This window comes from Magnolia sinica, chromosome 4, assembly GCF_029962835.1.
Source record: "Magnolia sinica isolate HGM2019 chromosome 4, MsV1, whole genome shotgun sequence".
In the NCBI taxonomy this organism is placed as follows: domain Eukaryota; kingdom Viridiplantae; phylum Streptophyta; class Magnoliopsida; order Magnoliales; family Magnoliaceae; genus Magnolia; species Magnolia sinica.
The window spans coordinates 99,638,406-99,660,065 of NC_080576.1; the positions used below are offsets into that span (position 1 = coordinate 99,638,406).

Below are 21,660 nucleotides of genomic sequence, written 5' to 3' on the forward strand. Positions count from 1 at the left end.
GTCGACGACAGGAGTGATTCAGACCATCGAACCTTAAATCGGGCGTATATTGCAATCCAGAATGAGTTATTTGACGTAAAATATATGATTTTGGGGTAGAACGAGCTACTGAAGCCAACCAACCCTGCTATGCCAGGTTGCGCAGCCCGGAATTGCAAAAAACCCTGGATAGATGGTCGTTTCCCTATTTTAATTTTGTTTTTACTATAAATAGTAAGTTTTAGTTTGATTATAACTCTTCATCCGTCGGGCTTTAGGAGTTGCGCCCAACGTGAAAATAGCTTAGAATAATTAGGAGAACGGTTTGGTGAAGCCAAATAGGACACTTACTATTTTTGGCCGAAGAACTTACACACTAGTAGACATCACGACCGTCTATAAATAGTAAGTTTACTATTTATAGTAAGTCGCGGATTCTAAGAGTTTGAGTTGTAGTTTGATTTTAATTTCTTTCCCATTGCTTGGTACCCTATTTAAAGGGTTGTGAACTCGTTTTTATTCATTGATTATTCAATTTTGAATTTATTAGAATTTATTTCTTTTTTTTGCTTTCTTTCCTCATGGATTCGAGAAGTCTCTATGAGGAGCCCAGAGAAACTCTGTGGATTCGGAGTAGTTATCCTCATCACGTTCATCCCTGCGTCAATTGGTATCAGAGCGAGGATTCCCCTCGAACCGATGGCAAACAACGAAGTATGAATCAAAATCCTAGGGACGGTGATCCAGAGATTCGTTATCTTTCGAAAAGAATGGAAGTTTTCCACCGGGAGAGTCAGTTGACCATGCAAGGGCTGCAGGCAACTCTCGACCGTCTTACGGATGCGCTACTTCCGCCCCAAGCCCTAGGCGGTGCTCCACCACCCATGGTTGCTGTACGATACAACCCCGATTTTCGTAGAGCACTATCAGTGGCAAACCGTAGGGCTACACCAGATAATTCAAGTTCTAGCGATGAGGACTTTAATGAGGGTTTTGCCCGACAACCAATCAATGGAAGTGATCATCTAGATCGTACTGAAAAAGACTATCGAGGTAAGGCTGAACTTCCTAGTTTTAACGGTTTATTGCGTATAGAAGATTTTCTTGATTAGCTAGCCAAAGTAGAGAGATATTTTGATTACATGGACGTGTCAGATCATAAAAGGGTAAATTTGGTAGCATTTAAATTAAAATCTGATGCTTCTGTATGGTAGGAGCAATTATAACTCTCACGAGCTCACCAAAACAAGGCGCCCATTTCATCATAGCCACGGATGAGACGTCTTCTTCGATTACGATTTCTCCCCAGTGATTATGAGCAGATATTATTCTAGCAATATCAAAATTGCAGATAAGGAAATCGAACTCTCACAGATTACACTGAAGAATTTCAACGGTTGGCTACGCGAAATGATCTGTCAGAATCTGAGTAACAGAAGGTGGCATGATTTATAGGTGGGTTGCGATCGATAATTCAGGACCGAGTTCAGATGTACCCAGTCGGGACAGTAGATGAAGCAGTTCAATTGACGGGTAGGGCAGAAACACAACTTGCAAGAGCTCCTGCTCGTCCATATCATTCAAATCGACCCTCCATGACGGGTCCCACGGAGGATCCAGTGCTGTCACGAGGAATAGATCCAGTACCTCAACTTCATACAACCGCAAACCTTGAAACGGGGAGCGGCTCATCCAGACCTTAATGTGCAGCACCCACAACAGCAGGTTCGAGTAGGATTCCAAATTCTTATACTAGGCCAAGGTCGAACAATTGCTACTGCTATGGCCAACCAGGCTACTTATCAAACACTTGTCATCAACGTCTTGCAATGCACTTGACTACAAACGAAGGGGGCACTGAAGATGAGGCCGCAGAAGAAGACCATCGCTTTGATGAACATGAACAAACCGCTGAAGAAATAACAGGTGGCGATGAAGTGACGAGCAAGGATCGTGGTGAATTTTTAGTTGTAAGGCGATTACTGTATGCCCCACGAGAGGAATTACATCCATAGCGACACAATATATTTCGTACCCGGTGCACCGTTAACGGAAAGGTTTGTGATGTGATCATAGACAATGGTAGTAGCGAAAACATCGTCTTGAGAGTAATGGTGGACAAGTTGTGACTACCAACGATGAAACACCCTTCCTCATACTCAATTGGCTGGATAAAAAAGGTGAATGAGACGAAGGTAACTGAACAATGCACTATCTCGTTTTCAATTGACAAAAATTAGAAGGATAATGTGTTACTCGGTCGACCCTGATAGTCGGACCGTGATGCGACCCATCGGGGACGAGATAATGTGTACGTATTCGTCAAGGATAGTCGAAAAATAATCCTTGCCCCTGTGGCACCAGAGAACCACCCTGAAGCCTTTAAAGTGGAGGGGAGTTCCCTCTTGACCATTTGGGATTTTATGGAGGAATCCAAGGAAACTGGCGAGGCATACGACCCACAGACTTATAGAATCGATTCGATACACGACTTCAATTCAGCAGTGCTTACCACCCACGGACTGATAGGCAGACTGAAGTTGTGAATCGCACATTGGGAAACCTCCTTCGCTGTATTTCAGGAGAAAAACCGAAGCAGTGGGATTTGTTCTTGTCCCAAGCAGAGTTTGCATTCAACAACACGGTGAACCGCTCAACAGGGAGATCACCGTTCCAGATTATCTTCGGACGAGTACCTCGTCACACACTTGACTTGGTCCCTCTACCCAAGCACCCAGGCACGAGCATTGCAGCAGAACATATGGCTGACAAGATCATGAACATCCATGCAGAAGTGCAGACCAAGTTACATGCCTCGAACGAGAAGTGCAAGGAACAAGTGGACAAGCATCGGCGACAAAAAGTGTTCGAGATGGGCGACCGCGTTATGGTCCATCTGCGCAAAGAAGATTTTCGACCAGGACGTACAACAAGTTGAAAAATAAGAAGATTGGATCCGTCCCAATCATTCGAAAGATCAATGACAACGCTTATATTGTTGATCTTCCAGATGACATGGCAATCTCACAGACTTTCAATGTCGCGGACTTGACCGAGTATCATGAACCAGAGCATGACGAGAACTCGAGGACGAGTTCTTTTGAAGTAGAGGAAACTGATGTAGAGCGGGTCGCAGACAGTTACATGGCCAAGATGGATCAGAAAAGGCCCGGTCGACGACAGAAGTGATCCAGACCATCGAACCTTAAATCAGGCGTATATTGCAATCCGGAATGAGTTATCTAATGTAAAATATATGATTTTGGGGTAGAACGAGCTACTGAATCCAACCGACCCTGCTACGCCGGGTTATGCAGCCTGGAATTACAAAAAACCCCTGAATCGATGGTCGTTTCCCTATTTTAATTTTGTTTTTACTATAAATAGTAAGTTTTAGTTTGATCATAACTCTTCATCCGTCGGGCTTTAGGAGTTGCGCCTAACGTGAAGAGAGCTTATAATAATTAGGAGAATGGTTTGGTGAAGCCAAATAGGACACTTACTAATTTTGGCCGAAAACCTTACGCACTAATAGACATCACGACGGTCCATAAATAGTAAGTTTACTATTTTTAGTAAGTCGCGGATTCTAAGAGTTTGAGTTGTAGTTTGATTCTAATTTCTTTCCCATTGCTTGGTACCCCTATTTAAAGGGTTGTGAACTCATTTTTATTCATTAATTAATCAATTTTGAATTTATTTCTATTTTCTGCTTTCTTTCCTCGTGGATATGAGAAGTCTCTGTGAGGAGTCCAGAGAAGCTCCATGGATTCACAGTAGTTATCCTCATCACATTCATCCCTGCGTCAATGATCCATGTTCGAGGTGGGCCTCACATGATTGATGACCCACATCAATGTGGGCCTCACACAATGGACGTTCCTCGTTGAAGATTGCTAACGAGTGATCCACACTCAAGGAGGTCCTCGCACGATGGATTGCCTACTTCAAAGTTGGGCCCCACATGATGGACAATCCATGTTATGTGGGCCCCGCATGATGGACCGCCTCTAAACAAAGTTTTTATTTGATTGTTCTGCCAGGCATGCTTAATTCAACAAGCGGCACAGTAAAGGATTATGAATCTCTATCTTTCATTAGAACAACTATTATATTAGATGAGAGTCTGTAAACAACTCTAAAAGTCACTAAGATTCCCAAACAAGAACAAGCAAGAATTGCCAAATACCGTGAGCAATTTATATTGAGCTTAAAAAAAAGAGTCCCATTCTTTTTTTTGAAAATACACAACCCATGGCACAAGTTTTACAAGGCTGCCAACTTGTTGCGAAGACTACTACATAGGTTGATTACAATCAAACATTATTATTATTTATGACCAATCTGAGATGGCGCACAAATGATGCCACGTAACAATAAAATCTTAGTGAATGATAAACAAAAGATGTTATCAGCTGCTCCGGCAGTTGAATTCGAGAAGTTCTGAGCAGCCTGAAAGGATGAATCCAGTAGAGTACTGTCACGCGATGCGTGTTGTATGTCTTACTCACACGATAGAGTTGATTACTTACTTTTGTGTCCTCATGACAACTGGAATTCAATCATAACCAGTACAGAATCGGCAGAAGCACTGTATCACCGTACAAAATATATGCTTATGGCCAAAACTACTCAAGAAACCAAGTGATGTGACAACAATGCTGAGTTGGCAAATATTCACAGCCCACAACATATGTCTAAGTGGACGAAAGGATAATAATTGCATGGACCTACGAGGATTGACATATGTGGGATTGCATAATATGCCATAGTTATTTATGGGCCTAGACACTTAATTTCACCTCAGTATACATGTAATTTGTCTTAGTAGAAGGAATATTATATAGGCTAGCGAATTTTCTATTTTATTTGTAGGTCTCTGTCTTTTGATTATGGTAAAAAAATACTTTAGTTAAAAGGTCAAAATGACTCATCAGAAAAACAAAACCTCCCATTCACAAATTACATTATCCTTATTACACGTGATTGAATAAGCTACCGAACTATCAAGCTCGTGGTCTCTTAGTTTATGTCGGCGTTGGGTCTAAGGCGCTAGTTTAGATTGAGCCGTATCAAGAACGGGCACACACGGCTCTGTACACACACATCAAGGGCTGATTTTCAAGCCAAACAATTACATAGGTTAATTATAACAAATGGAAACTAATCACAGCCATTTAAACGGATCTCTTTTGGGAACAGTGAAGGCTGAGATTGCTTCGCCAGGTCAACATGCATTTGGACATAATTCCTTTCATAAAAAGATGCATTTTTCTTGCCTTATTTGCTTTCGAATCACACGGACGGCATGGATCGTACAATAAGAATGGCTTTTGAACCACGGGACATCGACGATAAGTGTGACTCAATGATGATCCTCACCGATCAATCGTGCTTCCAACGTGTGCAGAGAACACACGTGTTTCCTAGGTTATTTTTTCTAATACGCGTGGCCCACCTAATGAGTGAACGGGCATGATCTTCTAGGTCCCACATTTTCCTTTCGCCACACGAACGAGCCACGAGCTTGGCTACACGCACGCGGCCAAACCCGTATCGCCGGGTTCCAATACCTCCACGCTCCCTCGCGAACCCCTCGACAACCCTAAAACCCTTTCCCCCCAAAACCCCCTCTGTTCGAAGTAAAAAAGCGCGGGTTCTTCTGCACTTCCCATTCTCTCATTTCCCTTCCAAGGGTTTCCTGAAACCCGAGAAGGAAGAAAATGGCAAGCACTGCGGCGAGCACAAAGTCCGTCGATGAGTCTCTGTGGTGGGACCCATTCTCCATTCTACTCAACGATCTTGAAAACGCCCCTCTCTCTCCCTCCTCCGAACTTCCTTCCTCTCTGGTAAAACCCAAATTTCATCTCTCTCCCTCTCTCTATACATATCTATTTCGTTCGAATCTTTCCGCAATTGCGTAGAATACCATCGCTTTCGTTATTTCTATACATATTTTTTTTTTCTTTCTGTAGGCAAATAAGCTGAAGAGACATCATGCCTGGTTATTGGATTCCATCGCTTTATTCAAGCCTCCAAATCAGACGTCCAAGTCGGCTCTGGACTCTTCTGAAATTGCCATCGGTTCACATCGGTTGGTTGTGAAGTCTAAATTGAAAGCAGTAGCTCTTGAAGTTAGCTCATGTGCTGTAAGTTCAAGGCTATTGGGAAATGATGTTGGGATTCTTGTTTCCTTTTTCTACCGTGAAAAGATGAGGGGTGTAGATAGTCTCGCAAAATTTTTTCGCAGCATTGAAAATGTGTGATTTATTGAATGTTTTTCAGAGATGTGTTGGTGCTATAAATGATTAGTTTGAATCGACAATGTTTTCATTTTTGGGTTGGGAATTACCTTATGTTAGTATGGACCTTTCATCTGGTCGGCCCCATGGGCGATGGATGATGGAGCAAATATCAGCCAATTGGTGGATTTTCTCCTGGTGCATATGAGTCGTTGACTCTATTTACTTTTTAACTGGTTGGCCCCATTGGCGATGGAAGATGTTTGAATTATTTTGACCCGTCCATCCGGGGCTGACAGATGAAAGGGTTAGATCATTGAAAGGTGGCCCTCATATGCATGCAACTTGGCCCACTCCAAAACACCACTAGCTCTGGGCATTTTGGCTGAACAATGAGCAAGGTATACTAGTACACCTGTTTCTAGGTTTTCAGTTCATCATCATCGTCTAAGCCTTATCCCAACTAACTGGGTCCTGTTCGGCCATTCCGATTTATTAAGAACCATATCCTCACTTAAACCATAGATCATGTTTTCAATTATTACGTGCAATTAATAATAATTTTTCTTTCAACGGTAGAGAATTTTTGTTGGAAGTTTTAACGTGCTGTTGAGATGGGAGTAAAGATGGGAGTAAATGCATAAAAATGAAATGAGAGTAAATGGGCCTCTAAATGAAATCCTCTCTTTGGAAGTAAATGGGAGTGAAATGCCTTTTTGAGCTCCCTTGGAGAGTCGCACGAGTGAACAAAGGTGCAACTATGCACATCTCAACCATACACACGGCACACTGATGGCACTCCGAAACAATCTAATTATCGACTACATCACTAAGATCACGCCAATAGAATGTTTCAAACCATGCAACGGTTGGCCATCTAAATGGACAGTTAAAAAACATTGGCGAGTTGCTTGTCTGTGATCCTCATGTTTGTGGCCCACTCGAGGCTCAAAATTTCCTCAATTTTGGCAAAAGTATAGATTTCAATGGGCTTATTACAATTATTTTGTTAAATATCACATGTTTACAGTAATTTGGGATATCACATATGTTCCTGTGAATATGATGAAAAATTCCAATGCATTACAATTCCTCCCATTTATTCCCATCCAAATAGAATATTTGGATTTCAAATGAATTTCATTTACTCACATCCAAACACAACCGAGTAAGCCATTTACTCCCGATTAGGGGTGTACACGAACCAAGCTAGCTTCGTTAACTCGCTCGACTCGACTCGAAAAAGCTTGATTTGACTTGGTTTGAAGCTGAGGTTGAGCCGAGTTGAGCTGATTTTTTGAGCTCGAAAACGAGTTCGAGCAGAGTTTGAGTTGGCCCCAGCTCAACTCGACTCGGATCGAACCCAACTCGAATCGAACTCAGATCGAACCAGTTCGGTGACTCGTTTACTTTGATATTGATGTTGAGTGTTTGATGAAATGACTCAACGAAGTGTGGCCGGTGGCAAGGAAGGTATGTATATGAAACAAATACCATTTTTTTCTTGATTTTTATGTTGCTTAGAAGGTGTTTGATAAAATACCTGTAAAACCATTGCTGCTGTATGTAAAACAATGAGATTTTGAAGGTGCAGTCCATGTGTTTGTGAAAATGCTGCACAGGCGAACTTGGCTTGATCTCGGCTCAAACTGGCCTGAGTTGCTGATCGAACCGAGCCGAGCCAGCCAGTCAGGCTCGAGGACCGAGCGGAGCTGAGTTCGAGCTGGGGTCAGCTAGTGGCTGAGCCGAGTCGAGCTGGCCTCAGCTCGACTCGGCGTACACCCCTACTCACAATTCATTTTCCTCCAATTCCATTTTCCATTTACCTTCATTTACAAGCTCCCAAATGAGCCCAAAAAGTTTGAGAACTATTAGTTTATAATACAAAAAATATATTTTATTTGACATTTGTTCGTGTTAGAAGTTCAATGTCATTTGCACATGTTAAACATGAGTGCACATACGTTGAGATGTCAAATGTGGCCCACTCATGACCTTCCTACTATTATATGTATCATTTTGATCATTTAAAGCCTTATCACAACTAATTGGGGCCAGCCACATGAATCGTGTTCCACCATTCCACTCTATCAAGGACCATACCCTTAGTTAAATCATAGGTCATCAAGTATTTTCTTACTACCTTCACCCACATCCTTTTGGGCCTTGCCCTTATCCTTTTAGAACCTTTAACTTGAAACAAGTCACTCCTAATTGATGCAGTTCTTGGTCTCCATTGCATATATGGCCAAACCATCTAAGTCTACTTACCCTCATCTTATTGCCTATCTAACTGATACTATCTAAGTTCGCATTGAACACCATCACTGAATAAGCCATTGAATTTTGCCTGATCATCTTTCGTTCCAATGGGGTTAGGTCCAATGCTTGGCCTGCCGATGGGCTTGGTGACTGAGCCTTATTTGGCTTCCTTGCCCCTCTTTTTAGAGAGACAAATTTATCAGGCCACCTTAACTATTACCACCCTTATTTATAAGTGTTACAAGTGCTGAAGAATTATTGCCCACTCTTCATCATGAGTATATGGGCGCTGCCGGCAATCCCCTTGGCAACGCAAGCAAGGGCAGCCCACTACCCCATGTAGGCATGCATCCTTTTGGACATAATTTTAGAACTTGAAAACTTGAGTAGACTAGAGGGTGTATTGAAGTGGCTCAAGTAACTCAGTTGCATGTTTTGAGTCTTGAACGCCAAGACTTGGTAATACTGATATATAAAATTGTAAATCAAGGTTGACAGTTGGCACAATTGCCACGTTGACTTGTGACTTGCTCGAATTAGCCCCTTTTTTTTTTTTTTTCGCTTGCTACAATGAGTAAAGAAGGTGTTGATTCAATCCGGGGACAAAATTGACCTGGCTTTAGCGAGTTTTTGTGAGTTTTTTCATGGCTCATTGACTCTGCAGAGTTAAAGAGAAGCTGATTATCCTTCAAAAAAGAAAAGAAAGAGAAAAAGAGTCCACAATGTTAAATAAGTTGGGCTGTGATGGATCTATTTGTTGAGCCATGCAGTCTGATTTATTATAGGGCCCAAACTCAGTCCCATGTCCATCTCCAAGGCCTTGAGGCTCAGCCCAAAGTGGGCTGGATGAGGGGCCAGGCCATTCTTACCCACATGCTACCCTAGTGTTTGATCTCATAGATACATGCCCTAAAACTGATAATTACAACCATGATTGAATTATGTTATAATGGAAATTTTACAGAGTCACGACATCATATTTCTAACAACTGGGATTTTCCTAAGGAACATGAAGTTCTTTGGGTTCTTATCCTTGACAAATAAATGAGTCATGCGATCCTTGTCAGGGAGGAGTTATAGTTTTTAAATCCAATTCTATAACTACCCCTCCCCCCCCCCACATAAAACAAGATACATGAGTGTGTCAACTCATTGGACTTTGCGTGCATGCATAGTGAGTAGAATGTGCTAGTTGGTTGATCAAGTGCAAATGTTTATGAAGGCAATGGATCAACAAATGTGATTGGGCCCCTAAATGAATAAAGGGCTGCTTTGATTGAAGCCTTTTTCACGAACTTGCTAATTATCAAATTCATGAAGTGTTCTACTGAGGTGTTTGGAACTTATTATTATTTTTTTTTAGAAGATCGGTGTTCAGACCTTAGTTGCATGATCAAGGTGCTGCTCCTGCATCCAATCTGTTTATAGTTGCTAACACTTTGAAACATATGCTTCTCCGTTCCCTCATCCAAATCTTTTTCTCTTCATGCTTCATAGTTTGGACATCACATTTTACTGGATTCCTGAGAGAGAGAGAGAGAGAGAGAGAGAGAGAGAGAGAGAGAGAGAGAGAGAGAGAGAGAGAGAGAGAGAGAGAGTCCCCAAATCAAGATCAATCAATTGTATGGTCCTTTTGATGTGGACCGATAATGGGACCTTTTATGATGTGTGCTGTCATTTTTTTTAGCCATTGACAAAATGTGGGGTTATCTAGATCAAGGTGATTCTTTGAAAGATATGGAGAATCCAAGGTGGGAAACATGATGGATGATCCAAATTTGTGCTGGACCTTTTCCAACATGATTAATTCTTTTGGTATGAAACAAGCGTTTTTTTCCCCAGTTTTTTCTTTTTCTATTTTTTCTTGAAAGATAAGAAATTTTATGAAGAAAATCGCTAAAGCAAAAGCAAGGTGGGGAGAATACAACACAAAGCTAAGAACCTAAAAAAGGAGACAAGATTGATGGCATTCATTGCTTCTATATTGGAGGCCCGATCCTCCAAAACAAATTTAGCCTTCCTAATGACCTCTTCCATGGAGGTGCTCCTATTTTAGAAGCATCGACCATTCTTCTCACCCCAAATCACCCACAACATTGTCATTATGACTACCCGCGAGATCGCCTTACCTTCTTTTTCGGGCCCTCCCCCATGCCAAGTCAATAAAAGATCTTCCATCGTCTTCAGCATCACCCATGCCACATTGAAGATGCCTAGAAAGCAATCTCAAACCTTTCGAGCGAGAGGGCAGTGGATAAAGAGATGATCATTCGATTATGCATCACCCATACACATAACACCAATGTTAGGGAGGATCATAGATCTCTTTGAAAATATTATTGATAAGGATTTCCAAAAATTATGCTTGTGGTTTTTCAGTAATTAAAATCTTTTGAGCCACTCATGTATCCTCAAGCCTCGTTTGGCACCGTGGATTTGAGATACCCTGGATTTGGAATCCTCCGGTTGTGTTTGGCACCCTGGATTCAAAATCCCTTGTAATCCAAAAGTAGCTATGCATAGTATATTTACAGGGGTTTGTATTTATTTACTAAATAAACTTTAATATCCCTAATTAGTGTACGTATGTGATGTTTGACACAATGGTTGCATTAAGCTCGTTGAAATATATACTTTGGCCGAAAATGATGAAATTCCAAGTCTCGGATGGGCCACACGCACAAGATCACATCCAAGTGACTAACCAACGATCTTTAACCGTTCATTTTCATGGACAATGTTTGGACGGTGCATATCGTCCTATTAAAGTAATTTTAGTGATGCAGTTGATAAAACGATTGTTTTGGGATATCATCAGTGGGCCATGTGCCTAATAGATTAGTAGCCTAGTGACACACTTGTTACACATGCGACTATGAGAAGGATTTTAGCGGCCTGTTTGATTTTCCATGATACACTTAAATCAGGGTAAATAAGTAATTATTACTTTTTCACCATGTTTGAAAATATGAGAGAATTCCACCTCGAAAATCGAAACAAAAGTGTTGACTTAAATGTGGACCCCACTGTAATGTATATGATATATCCACGCAGTCCATCTATTTTATCAGAACATTTTGGAACATAAACCGAAAAATGAGGCAGATCCAACACTCAAATGACCCACACCACTGGGCCCACATTGAGGTTTTTTTCATCATCTAACCCATTCATAGGGTCACACAGGCGTGGATAAGGGGAAAACACAAATATCAGCTTGATCCAAAACTTTTTAAGGGCCCCAAGAAGATTTTAATGGTAGGCGTTTGATTCCCGATGTTTCTTGTGGTGTCGTCCACTTGACCTTTGGATCTGCCTCATTTTTTTGCTCATGTCATAAATTCGGCTGGCATAACAAATGAGCGGTGTGGATAAGTGACATACATCACGACGGGCCCCACATTGATGTTGTAAATTTCTCAATTAAAGTGTTAAAAAAGTAAGTTGTCACATTTGCATTGGGAAAGATGTGGTAATTACCTAGGTAAATAATTATTACCCATTTACATGGTAATTACACTTGAGCATAATTGGATTTCAAACAGGCCCTAGATGTAATCCTAGCTTCCACCTTGGATTTCAAACCCCCTCTTTGAGGGGATTTGAAACCCCCAGTTACTTTATGGTGCCAAACATATTATGGGATTTGAAATCGCCTCAAATCCCCCCAAATCCATAGTGCCAAAGGACCCCTTAGCATCAAAGACCTTGGTTTATAATTTTAAATTTTGGGCTTCCTGAATAGGAATAACATGCTGTATTAAGATTGTAAGCTTATGGCATGTCTGGTGGAATTTGATGCGGAAGGAAAATGATGAGAATTGAATCATATAATGTTTTAGTTTTGAAATCTAGTACTTGCATGATTTTAGTTGATTATTTGTGTGTTTTCTTTCTGCATAATTGGTTATGACTACTTGTCACTATTTTTTGTTCTTCAAAATTTGATTCCTTTCTGATCATCATTTGTTAATTTGACTAAAAGGATATTCCTGGCTGTTTTTAGATATTTTCATTGTTGATCTTTTTCAGTGTTTAGATGAGGTGCAATCATACATCCTTGTCACTAGGTCTATCGATTGCAATCATTTGGATTCGGATTACAAAGTGAAAGAATTTCTTCATTTGGTTAGTAACTTCCTCATTTTCGTTTTTTACAGGACAGATTTAGTTTCATAGATTTTCCCACATTGTTTGTTCTGACATTGATGCTTAGGTTTTGATGAAGGGAGTAAATAGATCTTACTCTGCTTTTCATGACATGGATTTACCTTCATAGTTCGTGTATTCATTTACCATTGTAGTACATGCATTTAAACTTTGATGGTGGTTGGTAACTAGGTCTCACAAATGCTTCATTGAAAAATATGTTGGAAGCTTTCTATCCATTCACTTTAGATTTTTTATTTTTTATTTATTATTATTATTATTTTTTTGTGTTCGATATGTGCATCAGTATTAGCCGGTGCAAAAATCCCAACCTCCTTTCTCTTTTGTGAAGAAAACCCTAATAGGCTGCATAGTAAACTCAAATCACTAGCACACCTTGGTTTTTTAGTGTCCAGAAACATCTTTTGAGCTTTTCAGTTTCTGTGAAGGACCCCACCATCGATCTGTCTCGATGACGACGTCCAGGGAGGGCCTCCTAGCTAGAAGTCAAGTTTTGGTTCAGAAAAGTGGCCCGATTGTCAAGAAAAGCCCACCATGGGATCTCATGATCGTGGCCCACTCGTCAGATTGGTTTTATATTTTAGATTTTGCTTATTGTTATTATTTAGAACATCGTGAACGCTTTAGATTTTCTCGTTTGGTTTTTATTTTAGTTTACTTCATCGCCAAGTAATAGGTGTCGCACATGGTGCGAGTTTTTGGGTATAGGGTTCTCCCTATAAATAGGCACCCCTTGTAGTTCTTTTCATTCATTGAAGTTAATAAAAAATTCCTGCTTTATTTTTCTGCTCTCTTCGTGAGTTGTGGAAGAATTCAAAAGTGGGTGCGAAGCCCTCCCTTTTCGAAGGGCTAACTACCGTGGTGCGAAGCCACATCGATCCCAATTCACCCCCATCTTCCATCATCTTTTTTTCCATCTTCCCCCACCATCCATACTTCGAATTTGTCCTTTTGTTGCATCAGATTTCTTCATTACAGCAGGTTTCCAGATTTCGGCCCGCAGGCGAGCTGAAACTTCGGCAGAGCACCACGCACAAACCGTACATCGGATCGAGCTGAGATTTGGAGGTTTTGGAGTCCATCCCTGGCCGACCAGGGCCAAGGTGGCCTTTTTCTGAATAGTGGGCCCCACACACGTGCGGCCGGGATCACACGCACGTCCATCTGGGCCATTGTTGCTGTCCACACGCGGGATCATCTTTTGGCTCAGGTTTTTATCCTCTTTTATCCTCTCATAGCCGTTTTTTCATGAATCCTAACCCTATATTACATGATCCCTAATTGATTTGCCCTTTTTATCACCTTAGGGTTCCTTGAATTGAAATTAGAGAATCCCTTGGATTAGGGACTGATTTTTATGCATGAGTAGTTGATTTTATTTCCCTTTGACATTGTTTGGTTTATAATTTTATCGGTCCAGTCCTAGCCTGTGGCTTGGACCCGGATAGATTCCCCTTTAATTGAATGTTTGGATTTTCATGTGGGATGTGGAATTTGTGTGATTGTTTCGGAATTGGTGTGATCTAAGCCTGCAATCTTGCATATCATATTTAAACTCAAATCACTAGCACACCTTGGTTTTTTAGTGTCCAGAAACATCTTTTGAGCTTTTCAGTTTCTGTGAACTGATCAAAGCCTCCAAAGCTTGTTCAATTTCAAGTCCATTTATCTTTCACATACTTCATTGCAACATTCGTAAGATATTTGGTTGTGATAGAAAGGCATCATCGAGTCCTGTTTTGTCTTTTTTTGAGCTTTATTAAGTTCACCATTGCTGTTTAACAAAAAGAAAAAGAAAAAAAGGTGATGATGCAACAATTGTGACAACGAGGATGATGGCAGTGTTAGCGACGAGAGTAGTAGGACGGAGGAGTGAGGAAAGACAAGAGATGATCACAGTGGTGGTGGTCTTGATGATGATGGGAGGAAGTGACGGGGAGGTGGAGGACGTGGGAGAATTCATGAAACTGACCCAACCCCAAACGTTTGCGATAGGGCTATTAGATAATGAAAAGGGATTTGTAAAACTGTCCCAACACTAAATAGCTGGGCCCCAGCTGTAAATGTTAGGAGAGAGCTATAATGCTGATGAGGAAGAGGAGGAAGGCTATGATGATGATGATGGAGGAAGAGGAGGGTGGGGTCTATGATGATGATGATGATGCTCAGACTTGGATGCAGAGGTAAATGCTCTTTTGATTCACAGCTTTTTTATTTTTTATATTTTGAAGTGGAAAGTCTTGCATTTTGGTTTTTTAATTTTTACATTCAGTTCAGGAAAAGATGCACTGAAGCTAAAAAATAAGAAAGAAGGAAATCCTCTATCTAGAGAGAGGGTTTTACTTATATTTAACCCTCTCATTCCATCTGGAGTGATGTTTTTTGTCATTTGAAATGAACATAAAGGCTCTGAAATTACTGACAGGAGTGGCCAAAAATTGAAAGTAAAAAGGTATTGGGAATTTTCCATCAGAAGGGAAGGAAATGGATTGGTATCATTGGAATGGCTAAAATAGGTGGGAACTGACTATAATTTATTCCAATATGAAGTGTGCTTTCTTTCGTATTTTGGTACAGATATGAAATGTTTTGGTCCTTTGGCTGAAAAGGAGTGGACTCGACTATTTAAGTAGAGATCGTATTGCTTTGGGAATTAAAAAAAGAAGATTCGCTTTCAAACATAGAAGTGTCCACAGAAAGAGCGCAACTACAAAAGCACAATCCTCAATTGAATACGTAAAAAAAAATGCAAGTAGGTAATAAAACTACAAATCCAACTGTTATATCCTTTTAAATTGCATGTAAAGGTTGACGGGCTTGGTATCACCTAGAATTGCACTCTTCTGGATCTCAGGGCACCCATCCTGTGATCAATACCGCTTAGGAGGTGGGTGCATTCTTGGATGGGCCATATGCCAAAAATAATCCATTTTTTTTTTTAAATTATAAAAATGGATAAAAAGAAATTTATTCGAAGAAATGCCTTTCAAAAATAAAATAAAATCAAAGAAAGCAGAACAAGAAGAAGAAAGGGACCATAAACTTGGGACCTCAAAGCAAATAGAAAAGCAGGTACAACAAGAAAAAAAGAAGCAACAAGGCCCCATGACTCTCAACAATAGGTGACCGGAGAAACTCTTGGCTTCTATTGACAAAGAAATGTCTGATCTAGATGCTCCAGATTTCACTAGACTATCTGCACCAAAGTTAGTCTCTCTTGGGACTTGAGAGAAGGAAGCTAACCGCCCAACATATAAGTCCCAGGCTTCCTCTAACAGAAATTCCTCCAGACTAGTAGATGGCATTGGTAGAATCCCCTTTGGAGATTATCTAAACTCAACCGTGACCTATCACAAACTTACTGCCTTGAAGCGAGGCTGCAACTTCAATATAATTAGAATATGTCTCTAATAGAGATGTCTCGAACGATGCCCCCCAAGCCGGAGCATGGTGTCCCGTATCGGTTACATATTGGCTGTATTGGCCAATACATAACGGTAACGGCAGTGGCCGTTACGCGATATAGGGCACCCCCCCAATTTTGTAGCCGTAACGGTTAGAGTGTAACGGTTAAAAAATGGCCTTTTTTTTGGCTTTTTAAGGTCTGTTTTTTTCACTTTTTTTGAAATTTCTTTCTTCCAAACTCTTCCTAAATCATTCTATTGCTATTTTCGACCACTCTTAGCTTGATATTACAGATAAAAACAACTTATATTAAGGATTTTCTTGATTCGAAGCTCCGTGGGCCATTTTCTAGAAATTTCTCAAAAATAGGTATTTATACTTTTTATTCAATGTTTTGCTGTTTTAGTGGTAGAATATGATGTGTTAATCATATTAGAAGATATTAATGCCCATTTTACAGATTGTTGTTATCATTTTATATTTTTTTATACATTTTTTCTATTTTCGCACTATTTTCGGCTCTTTTTTTTTTTAAAAATTTGAAAAATAATTTTTTATTGAATGTTTTGCTGTTTTAATGGCAGAAGATGATGTGTTAATCATAGTAGAACATGTTAATGTCCATTTTACAAATTGTTGTTGTCATTTTATATATATATTTTTTATAGTTTTTTCTATTTACGCACTATTTTTAGCCTTTTTTTTTTTAAAAAATTCGAAAAATCATTTTTTTATACCTACACATGTAAGATATTTTCATATTACATTCATTCTAATATATCTATCATTGATAGTAGATAGTTAGAAAATTAAATATATGAGTTTTGCAGTCAAATCCGGGTTGTCTGGTTCATAAATTCATCAGACAGTCCGATACAACTTCTCACCAAAGAGTGGACTGTTACACCACCATAAACATGTTTCAATTTATAAATGAATGCATATTTGGAATGTTTAGAATATTTTGGATTTAATCAATATTTTTTCATATTTTTTTGGCAAAAAAAATTAAAAAAAATGCACTGTTACGGGCCATTACGCCCTCGTATCGTCGTTACACCCCTGTATCCGTATCAGTATCGGAGGGTACCATTACGCCAACCGATATCGATTTGGGATACCTTGAGCCGGAGGGTCTGAGATTTCCCCACGAGAAACCATCACAGTTAGGGGTGCACACGGTTTGGTCCGGTCCGGTTTCAGGGTGATACTGGAACCGAACCGTTCCTTACGGTTCTAGGATTTTCGGAACCGGAACCGGACAGTTAGTACCCTAGAACCGAACCGGAACCGGACCGTGAAAACCGGTTCAGTTCCGTATCGGTTCCACGGTTCTGGGCTTTTTATAATCCAGTCCAATCGCATGTTCTATTTTATAATTTAGCCCATGTCCATTCGCGTTGTGATCCATTTGATGAATGATTTAGATATTGTATATGGTGTGAAAAAAATATATTTATGAAAACAATCCAAAGGTGCATTGTAAACCATAAATCATGAGTCAAATATACAACTAAAATATATTGTAAACTCACGGTTCTAGGTTCGGTTCCATGTTCGGTTTCACGGATCGGATTCACGGATCGGATCCATGGTTCGGATCATGGTTCAGTTCGGTTCTACATACCCCCTAACGGGAACCGAACCGAACTAAACGGTTCTTTAATTTTTGGAACCGGAACTGGAACCAATGCACTCTAGAACCGGACCAAACCGGACCGTTTGGTCGGTTCCGGTCCGGTTCCACGGTTCTACTGGTTCGATGTGCACCCCTAATCACAATTAGCCTTAGCATATTTGTGGGGAGGCTTTTTAGGTATCCACACCCATAGTAATTAGCCAACGGGAATGCAAAACATCATTCCCAACAAGCTAGGAATGTTGATGCGGACAAACCCGTAAAAGTTTTAGTCCGCCTTAGTTGAAAATGGGTCAACTGAAAACCCTTTTTACTAGTGAACACATGGACTAGGCTTTACCATTAAAGACCCTATGTTTCTCTCCAACAAAAATGTGCCAGATTGCAGCAAAAACCGTCAATTTCCAAGGAAGCTGACATAGGCCCCCATTAAGCAACCGGCCAGCCTTCAATCATCTCTCTTACCGAATGAGGAAGCGACCGCTCAAATGGAACTTGGAAATCACTGTTATGCAAGCATTCTTTGAATAACAACAATGGAGGAGGTGATTAACCGATTCTTCATTTTTGCATCATGGACAACACCTGTTTGCAATTGGAAAACCTCTTCTCTTGAGGTCTTCAATTGTAAGGATCTTATCTAAGCAGGGCAGTGAAACGAAAGCCCTCGCTTCCAACGGACCGACAGTTGCACGAATCTTCGAGAATACGAAGGAGTGATCCATTGGACAACTTAGAAACAAGAGAGCCAACGAATTGACTGAGAACTTGCCATCGGTTTTCAAATCCTAGATTCTTTTGTCAGAAACTGAACGAGGAATATAAGCACATAACAATAGAGACAACATCATGCAAGACTTGTACTTTCCTCCTTCAAATCTCCCTAAAAAGAGGGGTACAAAACGTTCTTACCGTCCAACTATTGGAAAAATTTCCCATTGAGGCATCTCTTATCGACAAGGATGAGTAAGTCTTCGAAAGTTTATGCCAAAGGGACATATGAACATCATAGATCTTCCTAGAACTCGTCTCTATCATCATTTCCAATTATGAAGTGAAGATGGTTAGAACATAAAGGTTGGACCTACTCAACAACTCTCGGAATTGGAGGTCTTAACTCTCTTGGATGCCTCATTCATATCTATTGGGTCACGAAAATGGTGTAGTGCTCTCAGAAATCGGGATGCTCTCCACTCAAGCACCCTTTTAGCTAGACTTGACTGATTTTATATCAAGTTCGATAGTTTGCGCACTCATCTAGTGGGCCGTCTTTCGAGGTACCTAGTGCACACCTCGTGCACTTGGCTAGTGGGAGGCACAAGTCACTTTCTAAGGGAGCGCGGCCTGTTAAGAAGTAAGAACATGCAAAATAAGCATAAATTGTCCATAGCGACCATTCGAGTGTGAATTGTGAAAGAATTTTTTAACAACTTTGTAGGCAAGAAGTCAGAAAATAGCCATTCATTATTCATTTTAGAGGAAAAACTAGCTTTCCAAAGTCTATATTACCCCCATGGGTCCTCATTTGCGACTTCATTGAATTGCTCATGGTTTGTGATCTCCTGCCTCCATCTTTTCGCCCTTGACGACTGAGATGAGGTGAGCATGGAGCAGCTTAAGGGCTCACCCCTCAGTGGAGGCCTTGCGCCCTTAGCTAAGTATACTTAATGCTGCTCGCACACTCCCATGGGAAGTCCCACACCATATTATAGGGCACCCTAAAAAGGCTATATGACTTGGCTGTGGTCCCTCGTGGTGCACCTTGCTTCGAGGCACCCCTAGAGGCTATATGCTGTGAAGTTGAAAGTCCTCAGAGGGTCGCACACCTTTGTCCATGACATGGGCTTACCTTTTCATTTGTCTTGTCCTAGGCCTCCTGATGTTAGGCATTCAGAAGAACCATATTTGATTCATAATCATGTTGCACTATTTCTAGAGGTCGCACAAACCCCCTGTTTAGATCCCGCTCCCTCTTAAAGGAGGCGTGCATTGTTTTGCTACATCTTTGGCATGTGAGACCCCTGGCAATGTTGGAACCTTACTAGTGTACACCACAAGCCTACATGGCTACCTGAAGCCGATGCCTAGAGGTGGGCATGTCTGACCCGATCCAGTGGATCCGACTCGATCAGTCCCGATTCGACCAGTTCTGAACCTAGCCGACGGCCTGGATCGGTGCGGATTGAGTGTCCATCCAGATCTGATTGTTTTTCGGGTCGGGTTTGGACAGTGGTTTATCCAGACCGATCCAATCTGAAAACCCGATCCGACCCGACCCGATCCAGAGCTGGGCTATATAGAGAAATCCATCATATGCCTTGTCGCTTTGGTCGAGCATGGGTAGGGGCATCTCAGAAGCAGGTATGGGAGGAAGGCTCGGGTGTACAGGGGTGTCTTTAAGGAATTTGAAGTTGGCAGAGGTGAGGCGGTGAACGGTGGGCAAATGGATGAAGAAGGCGAGGACAGAAACGCCGGAGGTGAAGAAGAAGTAGGTAGGGAAATGGACAGAAACGCTGGAGGTGAAGAAGTAGGTCAGGAAGAAGTAGGTAGGGAGAGGGGAAGCGGATTGGCTGGTGTACCTCACACCAGCTATATAGCTACTGTAGGTATGTGTTGTGCAAAGACGAGCACTGACGCTCCTCGAGCTCCGAGTTGTACGAATGGTTCAAGATAACGTTGCCTATCCTTTGAGACAATGGTCCATGAAGGTGGGCCCATTAGATTAACCGTCTGGATTACCGAACTTTCTGTCTAGCAGGTAAAAAGTGTGGAAATGAGGGTAATATCTAATTGGACAACCATGCGTTGTGGACGGTCCTAACCATTTATCTCATTGAAATTGGATCGTTGTTCTTTTTTTATCCACTGTGTTGACCATCCATTTTTCGTATTTACCAATCGGACGGGTCCCATAGTCCGATCATCCTAATCTTTTCATATGGCCCACGAAACAATGGTCCTGATTACCATGTGGCACATACACCGCAGAGATGTTTTGAACGGCTCTTAATAATTCATGTTGATTTCTCACAGAAAGGTTGGACACTTTCATGGGAGAATTGATGGGCAGTACGATTGATGTGGCCTAGAATCGTCTACAAGATTATAAAACCTCTTGTACCCATAGGGTGGAACACCCTAGCTCTGTGGGTCCCACCATGATGTATATGTCAAATCGACTCCGTTCGTCAGGTGAGGTCCCGTATTTTCATTGTATGCACAAAAGATCAGGCCTGAGTGGGCCACACGGATGGAAAGATACATACCATGGTGACCCCCAGGTGTGGCCCACCTACGTTTTAGATCAGGATGACTTTTGTATTCTCTCTTCGGTCACCTGATGAATGGGTTTGATGAAATATACGCACCATGGTGACCCCACACACAAACCTATGGTTGGTGTCCCATCACATTGTTGCCTGTCGTATGGCCACATACAGCTCGAGTGTTTTACGCGCTGAGGAGAACAGGTGTTGGATTGGAATTATGAGGTACTAGTCTTGTAGTGCCACACAACGCAACATAGCATTGTGAATGACTGGAGCCATCAATGGGTGAGATGAAAACCTGACGAGCATTAATACTCAGGGGGAGCGTGGTACTTCATACGCATGCACCTCAAGGTTGTGCTGGAGATCAAAGTTATAACCAACCAACATCTGTGGGCCCCACCATGATTTATGTTTTGTATCCACGCCGTCCATCCATCTGGAGAGATCATTTTAGGGTAATACCCAAAGAATGAATCACATCCAAAGCTCCAGTGGACCCCACCACAGAAAACAGTGGGGAGAGTGACACCACCGTTAAAAACTTTTAAAGGCCAAAAAAGTTTTCGATCAAGGTGATAGTTGTGTTTTCCCTTCTTCAATGTCTTTTTTAACTTTCAATGTCTTTCCAGAGACTGCGGTGGAAGCCCAAAGGGTTGTGAGATTCCAAGGTTGGGGAATTCTCTATTTTGGG

At 41.3% G+C, this 21,660-nt stretch overlaps 1 protein-coding gene across 2 annotated transcripts in view; it reads left to right on the forward strand.

Annotated features, from left to right (window-relative positions):
- The first annotated feature begins 5,557 nt into the window (after positions 1–5,557).
- The window catches only part of LOC131243494 (uncharacterized), a 141,743-nt gene continuing 125,640 nt past the window's right edge, over positions 5,558–21,660 (forward strand). For both annotated transcript variants that reach the window (XM_058242884.1, XM_058242885.1), the window contains exons 1-3: positions 5,558–5,828; positions 5,955–6,128; positions 12,516–12,611. In XM_058242884.1, the coding sequence (XP_058098867.1) occupies positions 5,703–5,828; positions 5,955–6,128; positions 12,516–12,611 (396 nt within the window). In that variant the 5' untranslated portion in view covers positions 5,558–5,702. The remainder of the gene's footprint in view (positions 5,829–5,954; positions 6,129–12,515; positions 12,612–21,660) is intronic.